At 40.6% G+C, this 17,861-nt stretch overlaps 1 protein-coding gene across 1 annotated transcript in view; it reads right to left on the reverse strand.

Annotated features, from left to right (window-relative positions):
* osbpl5 (oxysterol binding protein-like 5) overlaps window positions 1–17,495 on the reverse strand; it is a 30,558-nt gene extending 13,063 nt beyond the window's left edge. Inside the window, exons 1-6 of the mRNA XM_077516023.1 lie at window positions 17,225–17,495; window positions 7,328–7,389; window positions 4,111–4,269; window positions 3,894–3,967; window positions 1,215–1,295; window positions 864–965 (exon numbers count right to left, since the gene is read on the reverse strand). Of these exons, the coding sequence (XP_077372149.1) occupies window positions 864–965; window positions 1,215–1,295; window positions 3,894–3,967; window positions 4,111–4,246 (393 nt within the window). The 5' untranslated portion in view covers window positions 4,247–4,269; window positions 7,328–7,389; window positions 17,225–17,495. The remainder of the gene's footprint in view (window positions 1–863; window positions 966–1,214; window positions 1,296–3,893; window positions 3,968–4,110; window positions 4,270–7,327; window positions 7,390–17,224) is intronic.
* Window positions 17,496–17,861: the final 366 nt, after the last annotated feature.

Below are 17,861 nucleotides of genomic sequence, written 5' to 3' on the forward strand. Positions count from 1 at the left end.
TTACTCAAGCAAAAGTAAAAATAAGTCATAAAAAAAAAAATCAATCTTAAGTACAAGTAAAAAAGTATTTGAAAATAAATGAATGAAAATAATATTCAAGTACGGAATAACTATTTGAACATAAAGTCTGATTTATTTAAAAAACAAACAAACAATGTCATCAGACAGAAAATTAGATATAATTATGTGCACATTTTGGTATCTCCAATTCATAAAATAAGAAAATAAATCACTTTTGAGCTCGAACAACAATGCAAGCAGACACGTTATCCGCCATTTATGCACTGTACAAAATATAAACATCACACTATTGTCTTTGCTCCATCATGAGCTGAACTCAAAAACATGATGCTGTTTTCTATGTACATAAAAAGGCTTTTCCAGTCAAATGTTCACAGATCTATCAAAATATGTGCACTTGACTTTGACAGAGTTAATCCTTCCACCTCAACGGCAAGGTATATCAAGATGCTGATTAGACAGTTTGATTAGTACACAGATAGGCCTTAGGCTGCCCATAAGTCCTGGAGTCCTAAAGACATTTGAGTTTGCCTACAAAAAAATTGGTGCCAGCCATTAATGATGCCATAGCAAAGCCTAATTGATACATCTTATATTGTGGGTTTTTTTCTCTAATAAAGTAATTTAGTGAAATTTCTAGTGAAGTTCAGATTCTACAGCTCACTGAAGAGATTGCTGACTACAAGAATACTGTCCATCCACACGTCTGAAATCATTCCCGCAGTTGCTTGATCTGTCTGCTCAAAGGATGACGATTGGTCAAAACAGCTTATAAATAACATCTATTTTTGTCTGTACGGTCTCAGTAACAAGCATGCATAGCATAGCTTCAACACCCTCACCTTGAGCCAATTTGACATAATGACAACACTTGGGTCCTTCAGCGCACTAAACAGTTCTTTGGCAGCTCGCTTCTTTTCTTGACGGTAATTCTGCTTTTGGACCTGTTGAAGAGGAAAATGACAGCTAAAACTAAGTATATAAATTAAGTACATCACTAAATGGAAGCATAATATCCAGTACAATTCATTCACAGCACTTTGAAAAACAAAATCAATGAATTTTATAATGTTAGTATAAAGCTAATACCTGACTAAAATAAACAGACAAGATAATTCTGTATGGTTCTTTTTTGAATTATGAATAGAATGAGAGCTTAATGAAATTGTAACAATTATATGACATGTCTGTACCTTAAGAGACTCCTTTCGAGCAAGTTTTTCTGTCGGTGAGGGACAGTCCTTTTCTAGACCATTAAACATCCTCGTCTCAGACTGGAGCAAACAAAAACAAAATAAAACAAAAAGTAAGATAGGTGGCTTTTACGTTACTTTTAGGTGGCAAGCAGAAAAAATATACCGGTGTGCTTCGGTTGCAAATGTAATATATTTCAATTAGCCACATAGTTTGAAAATTCCAGAAAACCTAATCGTACAAGGTTGTGGGAATACTGAAAATAACGAGATGAGATGACAAAGGCGCGTCATGTCAATTTGATCTCCACAACAAAACTCATAGGGGTATATTCACTAAGAATGCGCTGCGTCCGTTAATAGCGCGAAATATTGCATCACAACTACACCCGCAGTCTGCGCCCAGTTACCCACCTATTCACTCAGGATATTGCTCTAATCATATACCGGCGCAAACATGCCCACAAAACTGACAGCTGGGAGCAAATTTGCGTCTGATTTACCATATATGGCAATGGATTTGAGCCCTTGCGGGAAAGATGACATTATCAGAAAGCGAGGTTGGACCGAGATGGACAGAAGCGTTTTCCTCATTTAGCGCCATGAAGCTGTACAGAGCAGCGAGGATGACAACGATGTCATTAATTCATAACGTACAAATTATTGGTGCGATCATTTATTAAAAATATATTTTCTGAGTACGCATCTGGCAGGTGCACCATGCGTCTCCACATACCACCATGCACTGCTGTCATGATCACGGGATCGAGGGCGCGGCAGGTTTATACATTCTTTCCATAAACTTTATTTGCGTCACGCAAACTCCGTGTGGCTAGTTGCGCTGGCGTTAGTGAATTAGACGCTATATATCAATGAGTCTCATTGGGGTGGGCATATTTTGCGTCAAATGTATGCAAATTACCTCATTTACATACGCGCAAATAACAATCTGCAATCTGCAATCTGGTTGGCAGTGCACTTAGTGACGGATTTCCCCATCTGCGCTTTTAGTTTAGTGAATTAGGCGCTCTCGGATTGTTCAATTTTTTACCGGTTAGCGCAGCGCAAAGGCTATGCAAACCTTTAGTGAATATACCCCATAGTTTTCAAATCAGCCACCCCTTTTCAACCCTTTCATGGCTATCAAGACACTTCCTATGAACCCAGAAATTTTCTAACTCCCTCTCAAAATGTCTCTCCAGCACTAGATAAAGTACCAGCAAGGCTCTGGTATGACGTTTAACATGGGCGCGCTGGCATGCAAAGCAGGAGCAAGCTCACATCCTGACATCTCTCCTGAGAACAGGCCAGACGAACTTGGCCACCATCAACTTAGTGGAAACCTTTGCACCTAGATGAGAAAGGCCATGGATGGTGTCAAAAACCCATTGCCGCCAGCCGGCTGGCACCATGGGTTGGCCTGTGGAAACATCACAGAGGAGCGTGGCATTGGCGTTATCAAACATGATGTCCTCCAGATGCTGTCAAGTGAGGGCTGTATGGTAGTTTAATTTCGGCCATGGCAGCATAATCATGTCCCAAGGTAACAGCGCCCACGACCAACCAGGAGAGACAGTCTGCAATGGTAGTTGTCCTTGGCAGTGTCTGAAGTGAACTCAAAAATGGCAGAGCTGATGTTGCTGACAACCAGACCACATCTCTGAGGGCTTGGCCATGGCAAAGGTCAGTGGCTTGTGGACCATTAAGAGGAACCTGAAGTGTTGGGTGTCAAGGAAGAGGCCTAGGAGGTCCATTCCAGAAATGCTGTACTTCCTCTCATTGTCAAAGCTGCCTGCTGAAGAAGGCCAGTAGTTGCCAGGCCCCGCCCACCCACTGCTCCCTCTGACGCATCTGTTGTGAGGGTAACTTCGGTGGTTGTTAAGATAGGTGTGCCAGCAGAGCACCGGTGGCCAACGCAGTCTCGGCTGCCTCAAAAGCTTCATATATCCCCAAGGACCAGTTCACGTCATCCTTGTGGCCTTCACCCCAGAACAGCTGGAACAGCAGGTGGAAGTGTCAAGTGCTCCTGTACACCTGTGCTGGCAACCAGGATGTCACGTAAGTAGACAAACAAAAACAGCATGTCACACAGCACAGAATCCATAAGGGACTGAAACCCTTGAGGGCAAAAGACATCTGTAAGAATTTGAAAAGGGCAAAGGGTGTGATGGCCGGTGTGTCTGCAGCACATCTGGTGGGCGTACTGTACTAACTGGTACCTGATGGTACATGCGCAACAGGGTCAACCTTGGAAAAGATGGTGGTTCCTGCCAGGAGGGTGGAGGAATGCATGTATGTTATCGGTCGGGGGTCATGGCATTGATCAGGCGGCAGAAATCGCCACAAGGGCACCAACCACCGTCAGCCTTAGTCATTACGTGTAGGCGTGGCATTGGCCAATCCTAATTGATATGTGTGACAAATTCAAACAAACTGAGACAAATAGAAAACTAGTACAACAGCACAAGGGGGCAGCCTGAGGTCGAAAAGGTCTAAGTTACAATTAATTCGCCTGTGGTTCACACATGACCCTGATGAAAACAATTTCAATTTTTTCCACCACAGTAATAATGTGCTGCAAATTTACCCTAAACAATTGATCAGATGGTACTATTAACATGAAAAAAAAAAGTTGGGGAAGCTGTGACGGAATTGCCCAATCAGGATCTGTGTTCTTACCTTGCTGCCTGGTGACTGGGCAGGACTAAGTTCATTAGTCATCATGGAGCTATCGTGCCTGTCAGTCTCACTGCCTGGTTGGAACCAACAATAAACAGTCACACACAGACACATGAACTGAAGGAGCCAGTCAGCTGACAAAGCATGACAGAGCCAAACATGGCTAATAAACAGTGGCTCAGGCCTACTCATTTGTATGCAACTGCTGGCTTCTTACCTGAGCTGATGTTGTAGAGGTCGTTGTCTCCTCCATATGAAAGGTTTCTCGTGAGAGTGCGAGTGTCAATCTTGGGTGGGGAAGTGGCATTTGGACATAAAGACAACCTACGGTGGTACAAACTCTCCTCCTTCATCCTAACAATTAGCTCGACCCTCTCTGGAAAGGACAGATACAAATGGCACGACAGAGGAGAATATGAATAAAATATGTAGTTATTAAAATATTTTTGCATGCAAAAATTATTAGATTTTTTTTGTTAACTCTTCAACACGTGCTTATCTCTCAAACTCAACCCTCTGTTGCATCCGTCTGGCCCCTAAACCTTTGGTGTACCAAACAAAGACTTACTGCACAGTAACTTGACATTCTCACTACATGACACAAAGATTGGTAGGAACAAGCTGTTCAGACTGCCAGTCTGTGAATGAAGACAGAGTGTGTTCCAGACCACCACCCCAAATCCCCATTTTACCTTTTCTTTTTCCTTTCTGGCAGTGTATTGAAGTACAACACATACTGTACATAACAAATGCAGCTGTGCACTTCAAAACGCTTCACCACCTCCTTCCTCCATATTCTATGCTTCCTCTTCTTGACTCATTCCTTCACCGTCTTTTCTCTCTAATCTTACAATGTATCCTGTTATTTTCCTATATCCTGCTTTGTGCTATTTGTTTGAGTGAGAGGAATATGGGAAACTGAAAAGGTATGGTATGATTATTTTTTTCCCAAAATAGGAGATTTATTTGTCCTTGTAAGGAAGGTCGATAAATAGCATTTCATTGCTGCAGTGCATGAGTAGTTGAGGGTAGCCTGCTTGGAAAGCAAACAGAACTATCCAGGTGGTTAATGATATGGAGGGGAGGCCATGCAAAGCTGGTCATCACAGCTGCATGGGGAAGCACTATATTATGTATGTAATATGAATGGCATCTCTAAAGAAAGGAGCCGATCAAGGTTAGGTACTTAGGGGGGGGGGGGGGGGGGAGCCCTGCAATCAATGGATAATGTATGTGAGTAGTTATTATTGTAGAGATGAGCGAGGTAAACAATAAAACAAGGAGACAGCAAGTCATATCCTCATTACTCTCTACACAAAAGCTGACCGTTCACATAGCAAATAACCACTTTTCCTTTCTCATATTCCAACCTCTCCCTTAAAGGTATGGTGTCCGTATGGCATCCGGACAGACTGCAATTCAAACTGAGTGTGGTGTGTGAGGAGGTTGTATTCTGCAACCGCGAGACCACAAGATCACGGGGGGTTCATGCTGAAGAGCTGAATTCGCACAGTAACAACTGTGGAGAGCTACTGTACTTGTAAACAATAGCCATACTTGCCTTTCGTTCACGTTTTTTTTTTTTTTTTTTAGGATTCACACCTTGAGCATGGAAGAATGTTATATGAACGGAACATTAAGCCTTAATATTTTATTTTAATGCTGTTCAAACATGAAACAGATTACAACCTCTATAAGACTGAAATTTCAGATAAATAAATAATACATTTTCATATAAATCTTACACTCTACAAGCTTTCTGATTAGTATTTTCTAAATTTGAATGAAAAAAATCGCAACAATCGACTTATGAATTCGTATCGGGATTAATCGGTATCGAATCGAATCGTGACCTGTGAATCGTGATACGAATCGAATCGTCAGGTACTAGGCAATTCACACCCCTAGTATGTATGTTTTGTATTTAAATAGTTATTTTGTCATGTTTAAATTTATTTTGAGCTCGTTTTTTTTTTTTTGTTTAAATGTCCGATTCATGTCAAGCTATGTAGTTAGCTAGCTTCCCAAGACAACACACTTTTTATCATCATTTGATCCATTTCTGTTAACTCATTGAATACCAGCCATTTTCAATTTAAGCAACCACCTTCAATACCAGCCACCAGCCGTTTTACTAGATTTTGACTGATCTCGCAAGGCCCACAGAATAATGTATTCTATTGCTGTATAAACATAGAACATACCAAAAGAAAGATTACACTTTCTTCTGTCACAAGAAAAGAAGAAGTGTATTTCTATCTTTTTTCGTTCTTCAGTTATCTGTGTGAGAATATAGTTATGTTTTTTTAGAAATTCCAATTCCTGAGAAAAAAAATTTTAGAAAAAAAGAGCTTTTTGTAAAAAAAAAAAAAAAAACATTTCAAGCACAACTTGGACTTTAAGAGTAAGACTACTATTTTTTCTTTTGTGACAGCTGACTGATATGCTATGGCATGACTTAATGAGAGCAATTTACACCAGAAATTCCAAGAAAATGGTGAACTGAAACAGTTTTGTAAAGCGGAATGTTCCAAAATCCTCCTGACCGTTGTACAGGTCTGATCTGCAACTACAGGAAAAGTTTGCTTGTGTTATTGCTGCCAAAGAAGGCACAACCAGTTGTTAAAGTCAACATTTTAGATACACTATACTGTACTTCTTCCACTGGGCAATGGGAAGCTAACATGTTTTCAGTAAAAACTTTGAGCTATAAATGTTTGTTTGAAAACAGGTATAACTAAATCAATGTGTAAGGAACTACTATTAACAATTGGCTGCCTAAAAAAATAATACAAGTAGGTGCCATATTTCTCAAATAACAGACACCACTCCTGTAGACTTTATATGAGTAACATAAATATAGATGGTGCACTGTACAATTATCCTGTCAGAAGTCACCAAAATACACTCTCTTCTAAAGAGAGATGGCTGAAAAAGAAGCAGTACCTAGTCATTACACTTTCTAACCATATGCAAGATGAACAAGTTCGCTCAGCTAACCTCATCTCCATCTTTGACAAACCTCTCATATGTCTATCTATAGAAATTCATCCTTGCGCAGAACCAAACATTTCCTATCTTCTGATTCCAAAAGTTCTCAGTTCATTTCAAACTAATCTTCTTCAAGCCAGCTAGCTATATGCATCACAAAAAAAGCCCTGTTATTAGCACTCCTAAAAAATGGCTTATTTTTAAATGCAGAACTCATACACCATAGACTTGTACTTTAAGTAAAACAATGCAGTGACAAATGAGCTTTAGTCAGCAAATACCTTATAAGCATAAACTTAGAATACAAAATAGAAAGTCTAACCTTAACAGAAAGTAGCAGTAATTTCAATAGAAGCTAAATAAAAAACATTGCTATTTGAGCCGAGCTCATTCATTATTAAGGAATGATAATGGTGGGTCAAGTAGGGGAGTGCTCATCTTACCTTTCACCTGAGTTGCAGTCCACACCACATCCAGAGGCCTTTGTCAAAGCCGCCTGTCTTACCTGTAGGGATGCACAAATACAAAAAAGCCGTTACTTAGACACACAAAGTCCTAAGAGCATTACATCCTTGGTTCCTCCTTTGCTTCTTGCTAAGGTGGGTGGAGACTCAATCCTCCTGCCTCCAGGCTCAGTCTTACGAGGGTAAGTAAGTAAGTACATTTTATTTATATAGCACCTTTCACAGACAAAAAGGTCACAAAGTGCTTCACAGGTAAAATTGATCACAATAAAAACAATCAAATACAAAATACACAATGTAAAACAAAACAAGCCCATAATCAGCAGAATCAGAAAGCTTGGCAAAACAAATAAGAGTATGTCTCTTAAAAGCAGCAACAGAATCAAGCAAACATATAGACACCGGGAGATCATTCCAAAGCTTCGTAGCAACAGCCTGGAATGAACGATCACCATGGGCCTTAAATTGAGTACGTGGGACCATAAGCACTAAGCAGGTTTAGATCCAACGACCTCAACCTCCGAGGGGGCTTGTACGAGCACAACAAATCTCTGATATATGAGGGTGCTTGACCATACAACGCTCTAAAAGTGAGTACAAGAATTTTAAAATGTAATTGAAAAGACACTGGGAGTCAATGAAGAGCTTTAAGTATTGGAGCGATATGAACCCATCTATTGGCACCAGCCAGTAATCTTGCTACAGAATTTTGAAACTGTGGCAAACTTGCTATTGGGACAACTCTTTTTTTTTTTTTTTTTTTGTTTAGAAATAAATCATTACAGTAATCTAAACGAGATGCCACCAAGGCATGTATAATCAAATCGAGGTCCTCTTTGGATACACTTGTTCGTGGTTTAGAAATGTTTCTCAAATGGTAAAAACAATTTCTTGTCAATTGTTTGGAGTGATGTTCTTGACATTTTCTTGTCCAAGAAAACACCAAGATTTCTAAGGCTTGCTTTAACAAACAAACTCAAATCACACAAGTGCTGCTGTATCCCTGGAATGGCATAATCAGGGGCGATCACCAGCACTTCCGTTTTCTCTCCATTTAACTGCAGGGCATTTGCACCGAGGGTGTGTTTCTGGGACTATTTGCCAACTGTACACACACCACTGGTAGTCCACTACTAACTGTTGAGCTGCAAATAAAGAACTACCGTAATAACTGTTGACTCACCCAGTTTATTGAGGACAACAGTTCAACTGACAGCAACACTATTCAAAGTATGTTACCTCATTAGCAATGAACAGAACACAAATATGTACTTACCACATTTAAAGTTACACTAAACACACAGTTGTGTGGAGGTTGAGTTAGTCCACTGTTTCTCAATTCCGGTCCTCAAGCCCCCCTAGCCAGCCTGTTTTCCATGTCTCCCAATTGCAACGCAGGTGAGGATCGTTATCAGGCTTCTCCAGAGCTGGCTGATTAGCTGTCATTGGAATCAGCTGCATTGGGAATTGGGAGACATGGAAAACAGGCTGGCTAGGAGGGCCTGAGGACCGGAATTGAGAAACACTGAATTAGTCGAATGTTGCCTTTTTTCACTGAACCAAACAACGTAGGAGCGTAATGCGTACCAGTAGTCTGTAATCATATTCCCAAGCTGCTGATTTGTTGCTCTAACTAATGTTGTTGCCTTGTTAGTTCGAAGTAGCTGAACATTCTGTGCAACAGATAGTCTAATTGCATCTTGTTCTCAAATCAAGCCATAGGAACAAAATAAAAAGCATTCCATCTTTGTACGGCCTGTAAATGTGGCTTAAAACATTTTTAAGACTGTTTTGAAAAATTATGTGAAAGAAAAATCGCAATTAAGAGGTCACTTGTGCACAGGAAATCCTGATGAAACATTAATTCTCTTTGTTGTGGCTTATGTGGAAAAATACTCTTTTAATTTAGCTGAAAGTTAGTTTACAAGTTCTCCCTGTTCCTGTGTTTTTTTTGTTGTTTGTTTTTTAACGGGTTGTCTGGTTCCAAAAACATTCATGGTAGGTTGACTGAGCACTCTAAATTGTCAATAGTTTTGAATGAGTTTGAATGGTTTAAGGCAGGGAAAAAAAAAAGTCGACCAGGTCGGATAAGACCACCCTAAAATGTAGGTCAACTGAAAATGTTTGCCTCGAAGCTCTGCTGGAACCATATTTGTACCACCGTCCATGTTTCTATACGGACTGTTTTTTATTTTTTGGAGGCACATAGCATTATGCTCATTATGGCTAAGACAGGCAGCTCCAAACGTTTACTCATGGACTATATTGTTGAAGGATCATCTGCAAGTGACTTGTAAGACACTATTACAGTGTACATGTAGTACATGTTGATCTCATTTTAAAATAAAAGTATGAAGTTGCATCGATCTGGTATTTATGGGTCGGACTGTTTGTTTTCACTTACAAACTATCATAAAATTTTGTTATACGAACTGCAAGTCCGGACTAAGCAGAGACTCAGAGAAATGCGTTAATCGACTGCTAGGATGTGTGCTGTGCCCCAAATCCAATATAAACAAACTAAAACAGCACACCAATCTTTACACAACGCTGTTGCAAGTAGGGGCAATTCTAGGATCAATGATAATGGGCATCCAGTCAGATAGTCAGTAGCACCATGGCTTTACCATTAACACATTAGCGTGCCAAAAAATGTGCTTAATTGCTTAATTGCTCATGGCAGTTAAAAAGGGATGGTGTTACTGACTACTTGTTATGTTTTCTAGCTGGAAAAAATGCCAGCTAACCCCTACCTAACTGCATAAACAGTGACCTATGATTAATTCAGCATCAATGATTCCTGGTAATGATCTTTATACTGGGTAGTAGAAGGTAAGAATATACTCCTTAAAAATGAGCTAGACACACGTATGGTTGTAACTTGCAACTAGTAAACGCAAATGAATGACTATGTTCATTGTGTGACTTCAACCTGGGAGGCTGGGAGTTGTCTTATTCAACTTTGCTAACAGCATTTAAATTCACACTCAAATACACTCTTTCATAAGAATTCAACTAGTTTTTTTGTTTTGTTTTGGGTTTTTTTAAGATTTTTCAACTAGAAATCCTGTATACACTAGGACATTTCGATTACGTCACAATGGTTCAACACACTTATCTGGACTACAACCTGATTTTCTGTTGCCAAACCAAGTGCCGCGTAGGATGGGCTGCAGAGGTGACTCAGTGCATTCAAATGATATCAAATAACCTAAATAAAAAATGAAATGGGAATCGCGACTCCCTAAGCAAGAGCCTAAAAAAGCTTTAGGGACAAAGAGGAAAGAAAATGCAATGTGTAAAACGGAAGATGACCCAAGATGTGGTAAGATGTGCAACTTTAAATGAAGTACAGTGTTTCCTGAGAATCCTCACTATTTTGTGTTTCAGTTATTGCGGATTCACTGCATTGTAGATTTTCATTTGTGATCAAATTGTGACATTTGTAACCCGGTTTCTGGTTAAGGTAAACCGTTTAAAGATTAAAAAGAATAACCTCATGAGCTGCTCGTTATTTACTCTTATCTTTTTGCATGCTAAAAGCAAAATTTGTCAAGCGAAACAAGTGTGCTGTGTGAGTTGGCGGTATGCCAGCATGTGACATTTCTACTATTATTTCATCCAGCATTATATTTTTTGGGATGTGGCCTAATTCATTGTTACAATGGCGTAACATAAGCCGGTTTTAACATTTTAGTTTCACTTAAAATATTCAATGAAATCTACAACTAATGAATGCTTGAAAAATATTGTCTATCTGTGATGACAAGCAATGGTAGGTGGGAATCCATTATGTCTCAAAGCCACATTTTCTGTTGTTGACTCAGGTGAAAAATAGTGTTTTCATCCAACTGTTTCGAATTTGTTAAGCAAATTTACTGAAAATGCGCAAAACAGACGTGTGACTTATGCCCGTTCTTCTTTTGGGAATACTGACAAAAAGAGACCGGCAGTTCACGAAGTTCTCGATGCTGCCTCTTGTCTTTTTCACTATCCACGCGGTGTAATGGGCGCAACACACGGTAGGCGATGTCGCCCGCTCTCAATTCATTACCTATGTAACCAGGGCAATAATGCAAAAATCACCAGCCCTCCTCCCACTGGCCGACAGGCGTGCATGTGAAATTTTGCGCTCGTTCACGTTAGGGGTGTTAAAAAAAAATCGATTCGGCAATATATCGATACTACATCGCGCAATTCTCGAATCGATTCAATAGGCGGCTGAATCGATTTTTAAACTTCCATTTTTAATGGAAAAATATTCAACAAAACGTCTTACTTCGGGTTAGGGTTCACACCTTAAGCATAGAAGAATGTTATATTGATGGGACATTAAGCCTTAATATTTTATTTCAGTGCTGTTAAAACAAGAAACAGATTGCAACCTGTATAAGACTGAAGTTTCAGATAAATAAATAATACATTTTCATACAAATCTTGGACTGTACAAGTTTACTGATATTTTCTAAATGTGAATTTTAAAAAATCTCAACAATTGACTGATAAATTCGTAGCGGGATTAATCGGTATCGAATCGAATCATGACCTGTGAATCGTGATACAAATCGAATCGTCAGATACGAGGCAATTCACACCCCTAGTTCACGTAGACGTGCACGCAGAGGCCTGCGACGCAGTACTGCAAGTAGAAAGTTGAAAATTTTTCAACTTTTGTCTGTCACTGGGAGCTACAACCAATCATTGATAAGCCAATGAACGCAGGGCATGCTACATAGTGCGCTATCCAGAAAAATGGAGGAGCTAATTTTAACAGTGTCCAACACAACGATTTCCATGACAACAAAAAGGCAGCTGTATGGGAGCTTGCTGGTTCCCGCGTTTGGTCAGTTTTCTTTAGCGTTTCTCCATCCATCCATCCATTTTCTGAACTGCTTGCTCCTCACAAGGTTCGTGGGGGTGCTGGAGCCTATCTCAGCTGGCTATGGGCTGGCTATGGGCCGTAGGCGGGGTACATCCTGAGCCAGCTAATCGCAGTCTTTAGCATTTTTGTAACAGTTAATAATAGTAATGATTAGAGCTGAGTTCAAAATAACGATATATCGATACCGTTTCGATACGCCTTTTCATATCCCAATACCGATACATAAAACCATGTATCGATATATCGACCCCGCCCCCAACACACAGACACACACGCACACCCCCACACACAAATAAATGCTTCCGAGCCCGTGTCACTTACACGGAGGAAGCCAGTATCGATCATCTCCCCACCCACCCCCTCCCTTCAACCACCACTGGAACATTTGCACAAAAACAACAATGTGAATGTCGTGAGTGTCAGTGTTTTTGTCACTTTTTTTACACAGCCTGTACAGTGGTTTTAATTTATTTAAATAATTATTTATTGTTTTTATAAGGCCATGTTAAGTAAAACAGAGTATTAATGTAACTGCAATGGATTCAATTCGTATGTAAATATTCACATTTTTACTAATGCTAATACTAATTATTTAAATTGATTTACTATTACTTATCAGACGCACTCCTTTTGACAAAAAAGCAGATGGTGGTTGGATAATACTGAAGTGGTCACGTATTGTTTGGACAAGATCATCTGCGGCGCTTATTTAGTCGTGACCGGCAACTCGCCACCTAGTTGCCGCGACTTTGTGATGCTAACCGGCGCTAAGCTAATGTTTTATGCTGACTCAACTAATAAGTCTGCTTTCATCGATGACTACAGAAATGTGAACAAGTTCTCTAAACGATTAATCAGTTAACAAAAAAAATATTGATTTGGTCATCAATTAGTTGTTGATTATTCGTTAAACCTGTACTTATATGGGAATCGTGGGAATCGTTTTAATAATTCAAATTTGCAGGATTGTTAATTGTGTCAAATCTAGAAACACAGTTGTTTTCACTTTACAGGGATTTTAAGGTTCCCTTTGTATGCCTTAAGTGTATGTAGATATAGTAATGCTGGGGGGTGACAGAGTGCAAACAACACAAGTCCCAGCTGGTTTCAGAGCAGGGACAAGGGTGTAGAGGTTAGTGCTACAGTGTCTGCTTGAAAATGGCGTCTTTTAAGTATTTAGCACTGCACAGCATGGGAACTGGGACATCTGTTGTGCCTTGCTGCTCGAGCGAGCAGTGATTAAAACACAGCAGAAATCACCCACGGAACGTCACTCAAACAGCTCTTCGAATTCTCACTAGCCATCATTCTCCTCCATCACACTCTCTTCATTTATCATCCAACGGCCGAGCAAAGCCGGAGTTCTAGTTGATAGGCTTAGCGAGCAACACCATTAAATATCCCCGCCTGAGCAAGGTACAGCGTCACACGTCATAAGCAGACGTTCGCGTTAACAGACCAACACCAGGAGATGTCAATCATTATTAAAGCTATGATAGATTTTTTTTTTTTTAACTGGAGAATTTAGTGTTCATCAAAAGCACATTGGATGTTCAGTGTATATAAAGTAACAAGAGATGTAAGCTGAGTGGATTTTATTGATCGTTTGACCCACTTCCTTTGGCCTGTCAGAATTACTAATCGGAATGGCATTCTACTTTTGCAGGGTGCCATTACACGGTCATTCAATAACAGATTATTACACATCCACCAACAGTCATTAAACCTTTATCGCCTTTGATAAACTGGGTGGGTGAAATAGCAGATAATGTCATTAACGGAAACGGACCTATGTTGTCATGAGTCATGACGACCCATTTTTCAGTAATATGATCTCTACATCTACTTTTTGCTCAAGAAAATGAAACAAGCATTAATTTTCAATTATATCAACAGGATTTGGAGCAATCTGTAAATGAATTATTGTCCCTTTGTCATTGCCAAAATCGATATGCCCCCATGTCTTTGCGCACATGCCGGTAATAGAACTCAGAACTGGACACCAAATTTGCTGTGCAGCCGCTCTGGACAAAACTATACTATGAGGGGCAGTCAAAAAGTAACGAGCCCTGTTCAATTTATCTGACTTATAGTCCATTGGTTGTTGTTGTTTTTTTTTTTTGAAATCTCAACAGTTTTTAGTTAAAGTACTCATTTAAATAGAAATGGTTAAAAACATTAGTTGGAATGCATCCACTTCATGTCAGATTTTGGAAATGACGTTATCATTGGATGTCGGTTCCAAGCAGAAAGGAACCACCAATGAACATCTTCAAAAGATTGGAAAAAGTTTACAGGGATGCTGCAATTGGCTACAGCACTGTCAAAAATTGGGTCAGCGGGATGAAAGGTTAACACGAAGATCCAAGTTTAAGTGACCTCCGGGACAGACTAAGAAGTGGAAAGGCCATTTTCAATGGTTTATTGAAGGGTGACTGACGCCATTCCATAGATGCTCTTTTTGACGTAGACTCATAGTGATGAACCCAGGTCTCATCACCTGTCACTCTACGGCTGAAGCAAGTCAATACTGATGAAAGGTCCTTCAATGACGACGCCCATTTTATTGACGATTGCTGATTGACGGGAACCTTCGAAAAACTGACGAACTAATTGCCAGTATGGGATTTTCGTCAGTCAATATAATTGGCAATCCGTCAATTACGGACAGACGTCTCATTTTGCTGACGAATGACGGGGCACTGACAGATGCCCACTTCGAATGACCGAATCATTAACGGACGCTCATTTTGCTGAGCAATGAATAATGACGGATTGATGCTTACATTGCGGTGTGGATTGAAATATTGATGAATTGACGATGATGGGAGGGTGCCCTGACTGTTGACGATTGCCGAATGGCGGACGCTCAAAATTCATTGAGCGACCAGTGTCACCTCTGTTCAAAACAGGCTGGCTTATGGGTGTCCGTAAAGTTTGGTAAAAATTATATGAAGATTGACTCGACCCTGTGTCCAAATTCACAGGGCTGGGTCCTCCGAAGGTCGAGTTTGTCGCCACTGTCTGTCACTGCGCTACTGACAAGCAGCATTGACGACGCTCCATACATGTGTGTTGTCGAGTCGCGCCGAAAGTGGTGCCATGCAGCCGACAAATTCGGCCTTCTAAGGACCCAGCCTTGTGAATTTGGACGCAGGGCCAGAATGTATGTTGCCACAAATGCAACCGAACATTAAAATGTTTTTGGGGACCCACAATTAAGTAAATGGATGTATGCATGTTGCAGTTACAAGACATGTTAATTTATTTATTTAAAAAAAACAAAAACAAAAACAAAGCACCAGATCGATATGCAGCATCGTTAAGAGAAGCAATATCGATAAAATCGACTCTAGCACTGCTTCCAGGATTAACCGCTGAAGACTGTGCTGTCTCTATTCTGCGATTCATGATTACCTCAGGTGTGCGTTGGCTCCAGACACGAGGGATGGATGCCAAATGTTTGTGTACAAGTGATATGAGCAGCAATGGAAGGTGAACGTGTCACGACTGAGGACAGCGATCGCCTGCGATCTTCCCCCAGGTCCCAAAACGCGCTAACTTCATATGCCGGACATGTTGTAGTTGTTTTTGTTAATTAAGTTGTTGCTTATCTTATTTTGCATTCATTTTCTTTGATTTTCCTTCATAGGTCACATATAATTCATTATTATTTAAAAAATAAACACATTAAAATAATGTGTACACGAGAAGTCCGTGCTTGTGTGACATCGTTAAAGTCAAGGCTGTGTCCGAATGTGCATACTATTCCCCATATATAGTGTACTACTAAGGGGTCACACCATTTTGTAGTGGTATCCAAAATGGAAAAAAAAAAGTAGTGCACTCAAAATTACCCACATCCCACTTTGTAGTGTACATCGATGGACACTCTACCAGTTGATATAGACCACAACAATGCATTGCGAATGGTTATTCTCATTTCGCTGAGTCCCACATTTCTCTATGACGAGTTTCTTATCTATGTCAACACAGATGGGAGATGCAGAGCGAGCTGCGTTACACATTTAGTAAAGCATGTTTCTTTTTGTGAAGATTTCAAAGAGCCCACTTTTGATGGTGGGTGTCAAAATAATATGATCATATTGTGAGCATGGCGGATGTTACACAAATTCGAGTAAAGAAAGTCGACGTTGTTCCACAAAGACCCAAATACGGTGCCATACTTACTGTAATGACGCTGCACTTGATGTAAACAAGGAGTGGGACACCGCAGACAGACATTTGCCTCATGAGAATCAGTGAACACCCCCAATCAGCAAGTAACGCCTACACGTTTCACAATTTGAACGTCTCCTTGCCACTCTGTGATCTTTGGAATCACTCGTCATGGCACATCACTTGTTTTCTCACGTCACATCGCCGCATCATGAGCTCGAGTCGTGCATCATATTGAAGGATGACTATCCTAGTCATATTCATCCTTGATGTTTACCTCGAGGGATTGCTCTGTCACATGTACCTTTTTAGAGCTTCATATTTTCCATAATAAGCCCACATTGAGGCGCCATCAGTGAGGAGCGACGTACATTGCTTTCCAGGGGCTAGCACAGTTCACACCACATCACATTATCACTAGTGTTTATGGTTGCCTCTCACCAAGTGGCAGTGTATCAAACGAAACAAATAAACAAAAAACTGAACGAGACTCAGCTAACTCGCTAACGTGGCGAAGCCTGACTTGATGTCGCTAAAGCTAAGCTAGACAAGTTAGCCTGTGCCCTTCCTCACAACACATAAAAGCTGGCAAATTCCTCCAAACGTCGAACCGTTATGTACTTCGAGATAAACGTCACTGCAAAAGACAAAATCTCCTAATAATATTCGCCAGTCAGTGTAATCGTTGTTAGCAAGCACGCGGTAGAGAATAACACCATCGAACGAACGTTATTCCGAGAAATAACAAGTAACGTTAGCTAAAAATAGCAAGTTATCTCAACCGTCGTGATGAAGCACCAAATATGCAAACTTACTCGGGTGTCGATCGTGTTTCGGGGTTCATGCGGTCGCCTCCGAGCTCCCGTCCCAGTTCGGCGTCATATCCACAATGGACCGAGGGAACCGTGCAACAAGGTTGCACCGCGAGATTGGAGGAGTGTTCTGTTGTGGAGAAGTTGCTCCGTCTCAACATGGAGAGAGTGGAGGGACACTCCAGAGCTTGGAGGCGACTCACTTCCAGCCTGCTTGGACCGCCGCGCGACCCTTCGGATGCATGGGAGCATTGGCGCCCCCTGCGGCCCGACCAGGGCACAACATATGCAACATCTTTCTTCAGTTTGACGACAGTGTACTGTGCAGTACAGAACTGGGTAGATGATCACTGATCTGAATATATGCCTGGATAACGAATAAACCAAGATTCTTGAAGTCGCGAGGCCGCCATATTGCTCCTCTCAAGAAAAAGGGAGTTCTCAAAGCAACACATATCGTTCACTTATTTATTTATGTATTTATTTATTCATTCATTCATTCATTCATTCATTTGTAACTTGTTAAAAAAATAGTGACCACCCCGACCCCTCGCCTTATACCCACTGCCGACGCGAGATGGGAGGAGCAAGATGGCCGCCATGTGACTTCAACGGTAGGTGCTCAAAACGATTTATAATG

Source organism: Festucalex cinctus, chromosome 3 (assembly GCF_051991245.1).
Source record: "Festucalex cinctus isolate MCC-2025b chromosome 3, RoL_Fcin_1.0, whole genome shotgun sequence".
NCBI classification, from domain to species: domain Eukaryota; kingdom Metazoa; phylum Chordata; class Actinopteri; order Syngnathiformes; family Syngnathidae; genus Festucalex; species Festucalex cinctus.